Source organism: Arachis ipaensis, chromosome B03 (genome assembly GCF_000816755.2).
Source record: "Arachis ipaensis cultivar K30076 chromosome B03, Araip1.1, whole genome shotgun sequence".
NCBI classification, from domain to species: domain Eukaryota; kingdom Viridiplantae; phylum Streptophyta; class Magnoliopsida; order Fabales; family Fabaceae; genus Arachis; species Arachis ipaensis.
Genome location: NC_029787.2, coordinates 132,393,716 through 132,410,028, shown reverse-complemented (window position 1 = coordinate 132,410,028; position 16,313 = coordinate 132,393,716). Strand labels below are relative to the sequence as shown.

Below are 16,313 nucleotides of genomic sequence, written 5' to 3'. Positions count from 1 at the left end.
AATTTTCATATCTAGAAATATAACTTTCTATGAAACTCATTTTCTATTTTCACATTCCACTAGCACTAACATTCATGCAGTACCCACGCGTACTCTACAATGTATTGATATTTTTCAATATGATACACCATCCACACATCATTTGTAATCACCCACACCTACCACACTCACAGATTCAAATGAACATTTCTCAAGTTCAATACACTCACCAATTTTCTCACACACCATTGCACCCATTACCACACCACACACCATCAATGCACCTACATCACAAAATTATGACATCACACATGACTACATTACTAGAAAATCTGAAAGAGTCAAGAAATCGCCTGCTTATTTGAAGGACTACTGTTGTATGATAACCCATACAACTCACTCTAGCAACTTTGTCAACTCTAACTTTTTATATCCTAGATCAGAACAGAACTTGGTGTCTCACTGAACTCCCAAAAGACAAAAAGGTTGTGGGTTGCTAATGGGTTTTTCGGGTAAAATTCAATCCCGATGGCACCATCGAAAGGCATAAAGCGAGGTTAGTTGCAAAAGGATTCACTCAAGTGCAATGAGTAGATTATGGTGATACTTTTAGTCTAATTGTCAAAATGATTACCCTACGAGTAATGTTAGCATTAGCAGTGGCAAAGAAATGACATTTAAAACAGCTGGACATCAATACTGCCTTCCTTCACAGAGATTTGAAAAATGAAGTTTATATGAAAATACTATCCAGTTTGGCTGTGTCACAACCAAGTTTGGTTTGTAAATTACAAAAGTCTCCATATGGGATTAAGCAAGCAAGAAAAAAATGGAACATTAAACTCACTCAGACTCTTGTGGATGCGGGTTATAAGCAGTTTTTTTATGATCATTCACTCTTCATCAAGAAACAATCTGAAAGCTTCACTGTCATTCTAGTATATGTTGATGACTTGGTTTTAACTGGGAATGACATTGGCGAAATCAATACCATTAAGCAAATTTTGGATGACAAATTCAAAATAAAGGATATTGGTGATCTCAAGTATTTCTTGGGAATGGAAGTGGCACGCTCTAACTCTGGAATTCACATTTATCAGCAGAAGTACGTCATGGACCTTCTCAAGGATTTTGGTTATCTAGATTGTAAGTCTCTCTCCACTCTTTTTTATTATAGTCAGAAACTCTCGAAGGAATCTGGTACCATTTTAATGGATAACACTATTTACAGACAGCTCATCGGCCGACTCCTTTACCTCACAAACACTAGACCCGACATCTCTTTTCGCGTACTCTGATATTTAAAGGGCAGACCTACAACTGGTCTATTCTTCTCATCTAGTTCTAATCTACATCTCACCGGATTTGTCGATGCTGACTGGGCTACCTGTGCCAATACTCGTCGTTCTATTTCTGATTATTGGTTCATGCTTGGGAACTCTCTCGTTAGCTGGAAGAGTAAGAAGCAAACTACAGTTGCCAAGTCCTCTGCAGAAGCTGAATATAGGTCTCTTGCTGTTGCCACTTGTGAAGCTAATTGGTTGTCTTTCTTAATAGATTTCATTGGTTTGCCGCTTCAAAAGTCGATCACTCTGTTCTATGACAACCAGTCAGCCATTCACATTGCCAATAATCCCATCTTTTATTAAGGCCCAAGTCCAAATAAGATAAAAAAGCCCAATCCATAGATTGGCCTCCCCGTGTAACCGACCTCCCCAGAAGAGGTCGAATACGACACAGACTACATCACAAAGAAGTTGGAATATCATATTAGCTGGCAGACAACCCTTATTCAAATAAGTAACTGCCCTTAAAATCTCTCAACCCACTTCGAGGAGTCATATCTCAACCTCTTCCCTAAGATAAAGAGACGGTTATCCACCTAAAAAGGTGAAACTACTCCAATGGTGGTTATTAGTTTACCACTATAAATACACTAACACCCCTTAGGTATCTCTAAATTTTAATACTCTCTAAACTTGCTTAGACCCTTGCTGACTTAAGCATCGGAGTGTCTTTGCAGGTACCACCCCCCATTCCTTCACACATACAACTCGGACGGTGGCTCCCTAACGCGAACCTAGTCGGGGACCTCCTCCTTCAGACGATTGGGCCAATCTTCAAGTCCAGCCCATCAATCTCCGATTACCCATCGTAACACATATAAAAAAAAGAAGCTATATAACAATAACCAAAATGGAGAAAAGAGATAGAAAAATGAGTATATTTAAAAGATCAAATTATGACCAGAATAATTTGAATATTTTAATTTTAAATATAAATTTTATGAGATTGGATTTGTAAATCAAATCTATTTTAATTTGATTTATTTTTTGTTTAAATTATTTTTATTCTAAATTTTCTAAACACATTTTATAGTTTTTTTTTAGATGAATTGGAGTCCTTAATTTTAAACATCGCAAACTTACACACCTTTTACACACACATATATTTAAAAATTTTATACACATTACTTGACTATTACCAAAATTCAAACCGAGGTGCAGCATGTTAAACCTTATCATGTCCATTCAATCAAAGTCTATATAGTCTGTACCTTGTGAGTTGTGAATCAACAAGATGGAAAGAGACAAAGATGGACACTTCGCTCGCTTGTTGTATTTATGTGTTGTATATATTTTGGACACGATATTTATTGATACTATATTCGTTTAACACGCGTATTTGTTGTGTCCAACCGTATTTTAATAAAAAAAAATTATTCTCCGGATACGTTTGAACACATCTAAATACAATCACGTGTCTGCGTGTTCAGTCTTATTCTTAATATATATTTTTAAAATAAATTTAGATATAGTATATATTATTTATTAAAATAAAAAATATTTTAAATACTTGATATAATTAAAATAAGATATTAAAAATAATTAAAAATTTTAATTTATATTTTAATATCAATAAAATATCAAAATATCATTACGATTTATCTAAAAAATATTTTATATTTTTATATGTATACGTGTCTCTGCGTCATATAAAATTTTAAAATTCACGTGTCAGCATATCCCGTATTGTATCGTATCTCATATCTATGTCGGTATTCGTGCATCATAATTTCTTTAGCTTTTCTTTTTCAGGTATATATATAGATTTCTTGTTTCTTTAACATGCAAGAAGACCCGATGTGGTGAAAGTTGGCCTGTCTTTAGTTTTGCAGGATTTTGGGCTCTCGGCTTTGTTTGTTCTATCCCTGTGGGCTTCTTGCATTGTCTCCTAGAAAAATAATAAAGCCAACAGTATTATGTCTAAATGAATATTTGTAACTTATTATATAATTCAATAAACTAAGTTGGGTTGGTCGAGTGGTCAGTTTATTCGTCTATTTAAGCAAGTGTCAGGAGTTTAGATTTGCGACGGATTAGTCTTTAACTTGTCGGGTTGAAGGATACCATTTGAGTAAAAAAAAATTATAATTCAATATGACCAGTTATTAAACTTGTTTATTTTACTCATTTAACAAATTGAAGATTAATAAAATAAAAAGATAAACTATTATTTTGGTCCATAATATTTAAATTAAGTCTTAATTTCAATTTTAGTATTTCAAACGTCTTATTTTATTCCTAACAAATTTTAAACATATTGTTTTAGTTCCAAAAAGTTCAAAAAGGTTTAATGTATATTGTCCCATATGTTAAATTTAACCGATAATTAACATTTTGAAGAGCCAATAACATTTAATTTCTATATATAAGTAAAATCGACCTATTAACGATCACCAAATATAAATTTTTTTTTTAATTCTGGAACATTGATAAATATTGATCAGTAAAGTTTGGAATTTTGTATAAAAAGAAGATAGAGAAAAACAAGTGTTTACAATAAGGTTTTAATTATGTTTTTTTAACATATAGAAAAAGATATACCTTAGCAGCTTAACTGATAAAGTTGTTAACACCCACATCACACGTCACTCCATTAACTATTCGTGTCAAATTTATGATAGCACAATATTAAACCTACTTAAATTTTTTTGTGACAGAAATAATGAGACGTTTAAAATATTAAAGACCAAATTAAGATTTGATCTAAATATTAAAGATCAAAATAATATTTTAGTCTAAAAAAATAAGAGATATATGAAAATGCCTATAATTTTTAAATTAAGAGCAGAGCCAATCACCCATAAATGGCAATTTTACATCTGTATGTATTAAAACTCAAAATAAAAGCGTATATTATCAACGTAACTAGTTAAAAGTCGGGTTTAATTTAGATAATTTAATGTGTTCTCTAAAGCAAGTATTAAGATTATAAATTAAAATTTTTTTATTGAAAATACAAATAATTTAAATTTTTAATATATTTATTTTTTATTAATAATAGTCTTATTACGTATTTTTACGGTATATATTAGCAGCACCTTTAAAAATATTAAAAGTATTTAGTCAATTGTCAGCAGCTTAATTAGCTTGTTGTCTTGTTATGACAGTTAGCTACTATATTGTTAACCAATACGTTTTATTCTCAGGAAAAAAAATTATTAAGAGCTTTAGGTGCAGATTATAATTTTTATATTGATGTATTTTAATTAAATAATAAATTATTGATAATTTTTTATAACAAAATTACTTTAACTAGAGTATTTCTCTTTAGTCTTTACCATGTCGAATAATATATAATTCCACTTATGCATATGGATAAAAATTTTAAATATATGTGTGTGAGTGTGAAATGCAATTAGAATAATTTATAATTCCACTTATGCATGTGATCACTTTCGGCTATCACATGCCTCATATACACAACTTGGCTCTTCTTTTTCTTTTTTAACGACACTCTAAAAATTAAAGTATTTCTCTTTACCCTTCATCTCTCATCTTTTGTTATATAAATTAGGAACATTTTCTTTCTTCATGTATTGTTTTATGTTTCGTACGTATAGAATCTTAGTTTTTTATTTTTTATTTTTTCCTAATTTTTCAGAAATTTCCGTGTTACTTCGTAAAAAGCAGTGCTAAATTAATAACTAACAAGTAATAATATATTATATTTGATGGACTATTGGTAGAAGTGGAGCACACAAATCTTTGTAGTCGTTTAATTTCACTTTCCAAGTCATTTAAGTGCATGCAACTGCATTTCTTTAATATATATTTTGCTGAAATGTGAATTGTCAGATGTTGCCTTTTACACCCCCACTATCATTACTTGATGATGAAGGTTCTAGGTTATTGAAGGCTTGATGCTCTTATATTATATGATTATGCTAATTCTTTACCTTTTAATATATATAGATGCCAAATTTTGCCCTCATCAGAATCTCACTAACCTCCTTTTTTCCTTAAAGTACATCTTAAAGCACCAACATGTGAAGCAAAGCAACATTCTAATTGCATTTGTTTTCTTTATAAATCTTGAATTGCTTCCAAAACAAAAATTAACATTCTTAAGCAGGTCCTAATTCTGAGCTTTAGTTACTGTCCAAAAATTTATGCCTGAATAGCAGAATGTAACTATTTTTAGGTAATATTGATAAAATATGTAATAATATTGTAGAATTTGAATCAGGGAATGAGAACAGAGTAAAAGTGCAGAATGAACTTGAGAGAGATTCAAAAATTGAATTGTGATTATTTACTTGTAAATGACTAGTTCTATATTTATAGATACTATAAAAAACTAAACCACACTAATTTAGCACTCTACTAACTAACTTCATGCTATGAGTTAGGAGCCTCTAACAAACTTTAGACTCTAACAAACTTAAGTAACAACTCTACTAATTTAAAGATACAACTAATTAGCTATATATATGAACTGCATAACCTTATCATCCAACAGCCTCCTTCAAGCTTGGAGTGCATATATCAACCAATCCAAGAGCACGTCTGCTATCTGCTCTCCACTGGGGATTGGCAGTAACTTTAGTGAACCATCTTGTACTCTATCTCTCACCGTATGACAGTCTATTTTGATATGCTTCGTTCTTTCGTGAAATACAGGATTGGCGGCTATATGCATTGCGGACTGGTTGTCGCAGTAAAGAGTGATTAGTTTGCTCAGTGGGGTATGAAAGTCTCGAAGTATGTAGCTAAGCCACCTTCCCTCACATGTTGCCAAAGCCATAGCTCTATACTCCGCTTCTGCTGATGATCTAGCAACTGTAGTTTGTTTCCTACTTTTCCATGATACAAGAGATGAACCCAAAAAGAAACAGAATCCAGAGACAGATCTCCTTGTGTCTGGACATGTCCCCCAGTCTGAATCTGAGTATCCTGTGAGCGACAAATCTGATGAGGCAGCAGAGAACTTTATTCCACTGGCTGGTGCACGCTTTATATATCTTAAGATGTACAGGGCTGCTTTGAAATGATCTGTTGTAGCACAGTCCAAGTACTGGCTCAACTTGTTGACGGCGAATGAAATATCTGGTCTTGTATTTGTGAGGTACAGCAGCCTTCCAACAAGCCTGCGGTAAGGAGTCAAGTCAGTTAATGCGGTGCCTGAAGATTTGGACAGTGGAGTTGTGTAGTTCATTGGCGTAGTTGCAAGCTTGGCATTTGTCATTTCAAATTCATGGAGGAGATCAGTAGCATATTTTCGCTGATTCATGACAATTCCTTCTTTGTCCGTGCGATTTCAAAACCCAGAAAGTACTTAAGTTTACCTATGTCCTTGATGTTGAATGCATCATCCAACACCTTTTTCATCCGATTGATTTCATTCATGTTGTTGCCAGATAAAATCAGATCATCCACATACACGAGAATGCAAGTGAAATCATCTCTGGTGCCTTTGGTAAAGAGAGATGTATCTGCCTTGGATTGAATGTACCCTGAAGCTTTGAGAACTGAGCATAATTTGTGGTTCCATTGACGACTAGCTTGTTTGAGCCCATAAAGAGATCTTTCAAGCTTACAAACACTGTTGAGGAGAGCCGATAAACCTGGAGGAACCTTCATATAAACTGTCTTAGGGAGATCACCATGTAAGAAGGCTTGTTGACATCAAATTGGTGGAGAAACCAACCCTTAGACGCTGCAAGTGCTAACAAAACTCGAAGAGTAGACATTTTTACCACAGGACTGAATGTGTCAAAGAAATCAAATCCAGGAATTTGAGTATAGCCTTTTGCAACGAGCCTTGCTTTGTGTCTTTCCACTGTCCCATCTGCTTTGAGTTTGGTTTTAAAAATCTATTTGCACCCCACTGCTCTCTTTCCTTTAGGTAAGGATGTAACAGTCCAAGTTTTATTTGCTTCAAGAGCATTGAGTTCTGATCTAATTGCTTTTTTCCAACAATCATGTTGAATTGCTTGTTCATAACTTTGAGGTTCAATGATAGAATCAATAGCTAAAAAAAGAATTTTGTGTGCAGGTAAGAAATTATTATAGGACATGTATTAAGAGAGTGGATATCTTGCCTTGAAAGATGATTGGGATTCATTCTGAGTTGCTGTCAGGAATTTGAGTATAGCCTTTTGCAACGAGCCTTGCTTTGTGTCTTTCCACTATTCCATCTGCTTTGAGTTTGGTTTTAAAAACCCATTTGCACCCTACTGCTCTCTTTCCTTTAGGTTAAGGATGTACAGTCCAAGTTTTATTTGCTTCAAGAGCATTGAGTTCTGATCTAATTTCCTTTTTCCAACAATCATGTTGAATTGCTTGTTCATACCTTTGAGGTTCAATGATAGAATCAATAGCTAAAGAAAGAATTTTGTGTGTATGTGAAAAATTATCATAGGACATATATTGAGAGAGTGGGATATCTTGCCTTGAAAGATGATTGGGATTCATTCTGAGTTGCTGTACTGGTTTGAAAACATTAAAAATCAGACAAATATGCTGGTGGTTTTCTAATCCTACATGATCTCCTAGGAACTAAAGTTGGTGAGACAGTGGATGTATGAGAAGAGGGAGGAACGAGATTTTGAGGATGATCAGTGTGTGCATCATGAGGTGTGGATGGGGTGATGAGATGTGATTGTGAGGGAGGTGTATGGGAAACATGATTTGGTGTGCTAATAGATTCTGGAACATTAGGTAGTGTTTTATTTGTAATAGCCATAATGGGAGTATGTGCTGATATGAATGTGTCATCAAAGAGTAAAGCATGATTATTTGAAATTTGAGTATTATTAGTAGATGAATTGTTAGTAAACGAGGAGTTAGAGGCATCTTTAGTGTGAAAAGGAAATTTTCTTTCATAGAAAATGACATTTCGTGATAAAAAAATTCATTAGTTTGCAAATCCATAAGAAGATATCTTTTAGTGCCAGACTTAAAACCCAAAAATACAGCTTGTTTGGCTCTTTTTTCTAATTTAGTTCTATGAGCAGCCAAAGTTGAGGCAAATGCCAAACAGCCAAAAATTTTAAAATGTTTGATGCAAGGGAGTTTATTAAACATGACTTGATAGGGGCTTTTTAAATTCAGAGAGGAGCTAGGAATTCTATTAATGACATGAATGGCATGAGCAGCAACTAAATGCCAAAATTTTTTAGGAACATTACTTTCAAATAGAAAAGCTCTTGTCATGTTTAAGATATCCTGGTGCTTCCTCTCTACTATACCATTTTGTTGTGGAAATTTCACACAGGTGGTTTGATGTAAAATACCTTTTGAATTGTAAAAATCATGCATGATAAACTCCTTACCATTATCTAATCTTATACATTTTACTTTCTTTTGAAATTGAGTTTCAATCATTGTGATAAAGTTTCGAAGCAGATCAGAGGTTTCTCCTTTGGTTTTCATAAAATAAGCCCAAGTAAATCTACTATAGTGAAAAATATTTGTGACCTTTGATAGATTGAATTGCTAAAGGTCCCCAAATGTCAACATGCATCAAATCAAAATAATTTTCAGATTTATTAATGCTTATAGAAAAAGGAATACGTTTCTGTTTTGCAAAATGACAAGGTGCACAAGGAATGCTTGCATTATCAGAAATAGAAAAGTCATAAGCTTTCTTTATTATGTCTAATCTCTCAGAAGAGATGTGTCCTAACCTACTGTGCCAAATATTCTAAAAGCAGAATCTGTTGTGAGTGTTGTTGTGAGTGCAGGTACAGATTTATTGGTGAAGGAATGCAAATCCAAATCGGTGTGAGTTTTGAATTCCAGTGTATACAATCCAGCCTTGGCTTCAGCAATGCCAATCATCTTCAAGCTCTTTCGATCCTGTATCTCACAATGCACCTCGTCAAACAAGAATTTATATGGTAAGTGTTTTGTGGCTTTGGAAATTGAAATTATGTTGAAAGAAAAGGATGGAGCGTAAAAGACATTTGTGAAGTTTATATTATTTGGAAAAGAGATTGTTCCGCAAATGGAGGAAACAACCTTTGAACCATCTGGTAATTGAAGCATAATTGAATTTATTTTATGATAATTTTTGAAGAATTTTAATGAAAAAGAGACATGTGCAGTAGCACCATTGTCCAAAATCCAATTATTTGGTTTCAATTTATGTTTGGCAAAAGAAAGAATGTGGTATATACCTAGGGATGGGACTTGTGCCTCAATTGCCAGTGTTGAGTTATGAACAAGATCCTCTTCATGATCCTGGAATAAAGCAATGAGAGCTTATTTTTGCTCTTTGGAAAATAAAGAACTTAAGCTGTTACTATTCTTTCTTGAAGGAGAGTTATTGATTTTCTCAATTTCATCATCAGTAGTGACATGATTTATGGTTCTTGAGCTTGAATCTTGTTGGTAGTGTGGAGGAAAACCATGCTTGTGATAACATGTGTCAACCAAGTGGCCAATTTTACCACAATGAGAGCACTTCTTGATCATTCTTCTTCCTCCGAAGCCACGGCCTCTACCTCCACGCCCTCTCCCTCTTCCTCGTACGCTCATGTTGCCTCTATTAGTGTTGAAGTTATTGTCAATTGCAGCATTTATTAATAGCTTGCTTTTTGCATGATCTGAACTTGACATTTGTTTTTCTTGTTGCAATAATAGCGAAAAAACAGTATTGACATCAGGGAGGGGTCTCATTAGGATTATTTGTGATCTCACATTTCCGAACTCATCATTCAAGCCTCTTAAGAACCTAACCACTTGCGACTGCTTTCTGTATCCTCTAACAATCTCTAATCCACATGTGCATGATCCCGTGCAATTGCATGATGGAATTGGTTGAAACTCTTCTAATTCTTCCCATTGTCCTTTCATCTTTGTAAAAAATGAAGTGGTTGACAAATCTCCTTATCTTGCTGAGTACATTTCTTCTTCCAACTCAACTATTCTGAACAAATCTCTTTCGTAAAATCTGTGCTTAAGATCTTTCCACAACTCTGATGCCACATTACACCACATCACACTTTGCAAAATCTCACTACTTAGGGAAGCATGCAACCAAGACAGAACAAAAGTGTTGCATCTATCCCAAGCTTCAAATGTGCAATCAGATTTTTCAGATTTTGGTAAAGATCCGTCTATGAAACTAAGCTTGTTCTTCGTCTTTAGTGATATCCAAACCGATCGGGACCATGAGTGGTAATTCAGTGTTGTTAGAGGATTTGGAGTGAGTGAAATACCTGAATTTTCACTCGGATGAAGGTAGTATGGAGATGCACGATCTTGCATAAAATTCGTGCTTGGTTTTGCAGATTGAGCGATCTGCCCTTGCATCGTTGCTAGCTGGTTCATCAATTGAGCCAAATTTTGAAGATCCGAGGCTGAGAAAACTTGAGTTTTCACGTTTTGACATGGGCCTTCCTCTGAATCAACCATACTTTCTGCTAATTTGTCAAAGTTGGACAGAATTGCAGATTTTCAATTCCACGATCTCTCGACCTTGCAATGGAGGAGATCCACCAAGGTGTCACCGTTTGCACATCCACGCTCACTGCACTATGATAAAATCTGCAATAATATTACAGAATTTGAATCAGGGAATGAGAACAGAGTGAAAGTGTAGAATGAACTTGAGAGAGATTCAAAAATGGAATTGTGATTATGGTTAATCAGTTAATCTTATTTACTTGCAAATGACTAGTTCTATATTTATAAATTCTAGAAAAAACTAAACCACACTAATTTAGCACTCTGCTAACTAACTTCATGCTATGAGTTAGGAGCCTCTAACAAACTTTAGACTCTAACAAATTTAAGTAACAACTCTACTAATTTAAAGATGGGGAATGCTCTCATAAAGACGCAGAAAACATCTTTTTTTAAAGATATTTTTTAGTAATTAAAATTTAACATATATAATCACTTAAATTATATTATTTTTGTCAAAATTAGATCAGACAAATTAATTTGATCGAAAAATAGTTAATCAAATTTTGAATTTGTCTAAATTAATATTATTTTTTATAAAAAATGACTACAATATCTCTATTATATAAAATGACTAAAATACTTTTATTATATATATTAATTTTGAGAATCCTAAATTCTAGCATTTTTCTTCTCTATCGTTATAGGATTAGAATTTAAAGTTTTCAAATATATATATATATATATATATATATATATATATATATATATATATATATATATATATATATATATATATATATATATATATATATATATATATATATATATATATATATATATATATATATATATATATATATATATATATATATATATATATATATATATATATATATATATATATATATATATATATATATATATATATATATATATATATATATATATATATATATATATATATATATATATATATATATATATATATATATATATATATATATATATATATATATATATATATATATATATATATATATATATATATATATATATATATATATATATATATATATATATATATATATATATATATATATATATATATATATATATATATATATATATATATATATATATATATATATATATATATATATATATATATATATATATATATATATATATATATATATATATATATATATATATATATATATATATATATATATATATATATATATATATATATATATATATATATATATATATATATATATATATATATATATATATATATATATATATATATATATATATATATATATATATATATATATATATATATATATATATATATATATATATATATATATATATATATATATATATATATATATATATATATATATATATATATATATATATATATATATATATATATATATATATATATATATATATATATATATATATATATATATATATATATATATATATATATATATATATATATATATATATATATATATATATATATATATATATATATATATATATATATATATATATATATATATATATATATATATATATATATATATATATATATATATATATATATATATATATATATATATATATATATATATATATATATATATATATATATATATATATATATATATATATATATATATATATATATATATATATATATATATATATATATATATATATATATATATATATATATATATATATATATATATATATATATATATATATATATATATATATATATATATATATATATATATATATATATATATATATATATATATATATATATATATATATATATATATATATATATATATATATATATATATATATATATATATATATATATATATATATATATATATATATATATATATATATATATATATATATATATATATATATATATATATATATATATATATATATATATATATATATATATATATATATATATATATATATATATATATATATATATATATATATATATATATATATATATATATATATATATATATATATATATATATATATATATATATATATATATATATATATATATATATATATATATATATATATATATATATATATATATATATATATATATATATATATATATATATATATATATATATATATATATATATATATATATATATATATATATATATATATATATATATATATATATATATATATATATATATATATATATATATATATATATATATATATATATATATATATATATATATATATATATATATATATATATATATATATATATATATATATATATATATATATATATATATATATATATATATATATATATATATATATATATATATATATATATATATATATATATATATATATATATATATATATATATATATATATATATATATATATATATATATATATATATATATATATATATATATATATATATATATATATATATATATATATATATATATATATATATATATATATATATATATATATATATATATATATATATATATATATATATATATATATATATATATATATATATATATATATATATATATATATATATATATATATATATATATATATATATATATATATATATATATATATATATATATATATATATATATATATATATATATATATATATATATATATATATATATATATATATATATATATATATATATATATATATATATATATATATATATATATATATATATATATATATATATATATATATATATATATATATATATATATATATATATATATATATATATATATATATATATATATATATATATATATATATATATATATATATATATATATATATATATATATATATATATATATATATATATATATATATATATATATATATATATATATATATATATATATATATATATATATATATATATATATATATATATATATATATGGGATATTTTAGTTGTGTTTTATAATAGAGATATTATAGTATTTTTTTATAAAAAATATTAATTTATACCGGTTCAAAATTTAATTTATTATTTTTTTGCTAAATTAATTTGTCCGGTCTAATTTTAATAAAAATAATATAATTTATTTTATTTTATGTGTTAAATTTTAATTTTTAAAAAATATTTTTTTAAAAAAATATTTTTAACATCTTTATTTAAATGGCTCCCTTTAAAAATACAACTAATTAGCTATAGCCTTGTCATCCAACAAATACATCATCTATTTGTATATGCATTTGGTAAGTAGAAGTGTAAGAACTCTCAATAGATAATTATTACAACAGTAATATTGATTATCTCGCTTATCATTAAATAAAAGCATGTTTTAGATTCAATTGATGATTTGACTTTCTGTGGCTGCAGAATATATTCTGTATTCATCAATAGTAATACGCTTGATTTCATACTCAATATATATTCCAAAACTCTCCTTCAGTCACAACTAGGAACGTGCTAGAAGGGCAAAGAAATTATTATTACTTGACTTGGAGGAAAATACATTAACATGTTCAACGTTTGATTATATTTAGAAGCATACTTTGAACACGTACCCTCATTCTTAGCTTGTGTCAGACTCTCACTGCTTTAACAGTGAGTAAAGAAGGTAAAGGAACAAAAGTAGGAAAGTCAAAAGGATTCTCCGAGTTACTTGTAGCCATGGTTTTTGGTGTATGTTCTGTGCATTGTAGCAAATCACACACACACACACACACACACACACACACACACACACATATATATAGTTAGAACTCTTGCCAGAAAATCAAGAAAACTTGAACTAGTTGATGCTATATCTTAATTCTTGAGTTTATTTTCAGGGTGAGAATTTATAATTAAGTGTATTCATTATTAATTGTTAGTACTTTTAAAGGCTTCAAGCACATTTGTTTGAGAGGACATGGCTCAAAGTAGAATCTCAGCAATAGTTTCTTCTTGTTCTGAAAGTGGAGAGGATTCATCATCTCTTGATTCTCTTCCCAACGACGTAGTGGCCGGCATTCTTCTGCGGCTGCCGGCGCAGTTTCTGCACAATTCTGCAAGCAATGTTAGCAGAAAATGGGGTGAAATATCAGAATCACAATGTTTCATCAACTCACACCTACTCACTCATCTCTCTGAGTGTGAATTCCTCATCCAAGACGCTAACAAGGTGCAATCCGTTAATGCAAGGGACTTGAAACTTGAAGAAACAGATTTAGGTACCAAATTTCATGGAAGGATAAGTGGCAGTTCAGATGGTGTGTTATTGTTCAACAAATCATCAGGTTCTGTTATGGATCTTTATGTTGCAAACCCTGTAACAATGCAGATATTGAAACTCCCAAGTCTCAAATCAACATGCATGATTAGTAGCCATTGCAGCAACATTGCAAGAGTTTCATCCACTGGTGAGATCAAAGTTATTAGACTTGGAAGAGACTCATTAATTGGAATGTATAAATGGTATGTTCTAACATTAGGCAAAGAAATGCATTGGAGGAAAATCAGTAACAATGCACCCAAAGAATGTGACCCTGCATCATATTTATCATTTGTACAATCTTTATCTGTTAATGGTGTTGTTTACTGGACTAACTCGTCTTGGATTACGGACCCATCCGTTTTCGCCATTGATCTTTGTCATGAAACTGCTTATCATCTAAAGGTTCCTGGAGAATGTCATGGCCAATATTGGACACTTGTGCAGATGGGGAAGGAAATTTGTTGTATGAATTGTGGTAAGGATGTGGAAATAAAGGTTTGGAAGCTCAATGATTTGCATATAAATGAATGGATTTTGATCAAGAGTATAAGGTTTTCTAGTGAAATTTCATTATTAAGGGGAAATTTTTGTGTTCCTCTAACTTGGTTGGATTTAGAAGTTTTGGTGCTAAGTGTGTATGTTGGTGTTAGGAATGTGGTTGTGGCTTACAATGTGAACAAAGGAGAGTGCAGAATGTTAAAGATAGATGATGTTGCTCGTCATACAATTTTCTTGCACACAAATAGTCTCATCCGGTTTTAGTTAATTATTTTCCTTTTGCATTGCTAGTTTGATTCTATTTCGTGTTACCAAACAAATTTTAGTTAATGTATTATTGTTTAAGGATTAGCTTTTGGTATGTTTTAAATATAAAATGTTATTTAATTTAAATATAACATTAAGAAGATAATAAAATAAAATTATTTAATTTAATTTAATATATATATATATATATATATATATAATGACTTCCTTATGTTGTATTGCATGATACGTTTTCACACAGCAATGATTTAGCTGTATGGGTTATGCAATGGATGGATGTGCAACAGGAATTCACTCCTGTGATCCCTCCAAAGGTAACTTTTAACATAGACAGTTTCGCTCTTTAAATACACTAATACATGTTTTAACATTTAGTAAAATAAATTACAGCTGCATGAGGAAAGGAGTAGAATGTATCTAGTATTGGATTTCGTCACCGGAGATTGGAATAAGATACGAGCAGATGTTAACGAGAGGTTTCAATTATGGTGGCTTATGATACGCCCATAACATCTTTAGTTAGAC

At 28.6% G+C, this 16,313-nt stretch overlaps 2 protein-coding genes across 2 annotated transcripts; one reads left to right on the top strand and one right to left on the bottom strand.

The window, feature by feature from the left end:
- LOC110270457 (putative F-box/kelch-repeat protein At1g12870) lies at window positions 5,313-15,866 on the top strand. Its single transcript, XM_021119949.1, has 3 exons — window positions 5,313-5,469; window positions 13,992-14,019; window positions 14,652-15,866. Exon 3 carries the CDS (start codon window positions 14,679-14,681, stop codon window positions 15,783-15,785), a length of 1,107 nt encoding a protein of 368 aa, XP_020975608.1. The 5' UTR covers window positions 5,313-5,469; window positions 13,992-14,019; window positions 14,652-14,678; the 3' UTR covers window positions 15,786-15,866.
- Window positions 5,791-6,555, bottom strand: LOC107634029 (uncharacterized mitochondrial protein AtMg00810-like). Its single transcript, XM_016337614.1, has one exon. It carries the CDS (start codon window positions 6,553-6,555, stop codon window positions 5,791-5,793), a length of 765 nt encoding a protein of 254 aa, XP_016193100.1.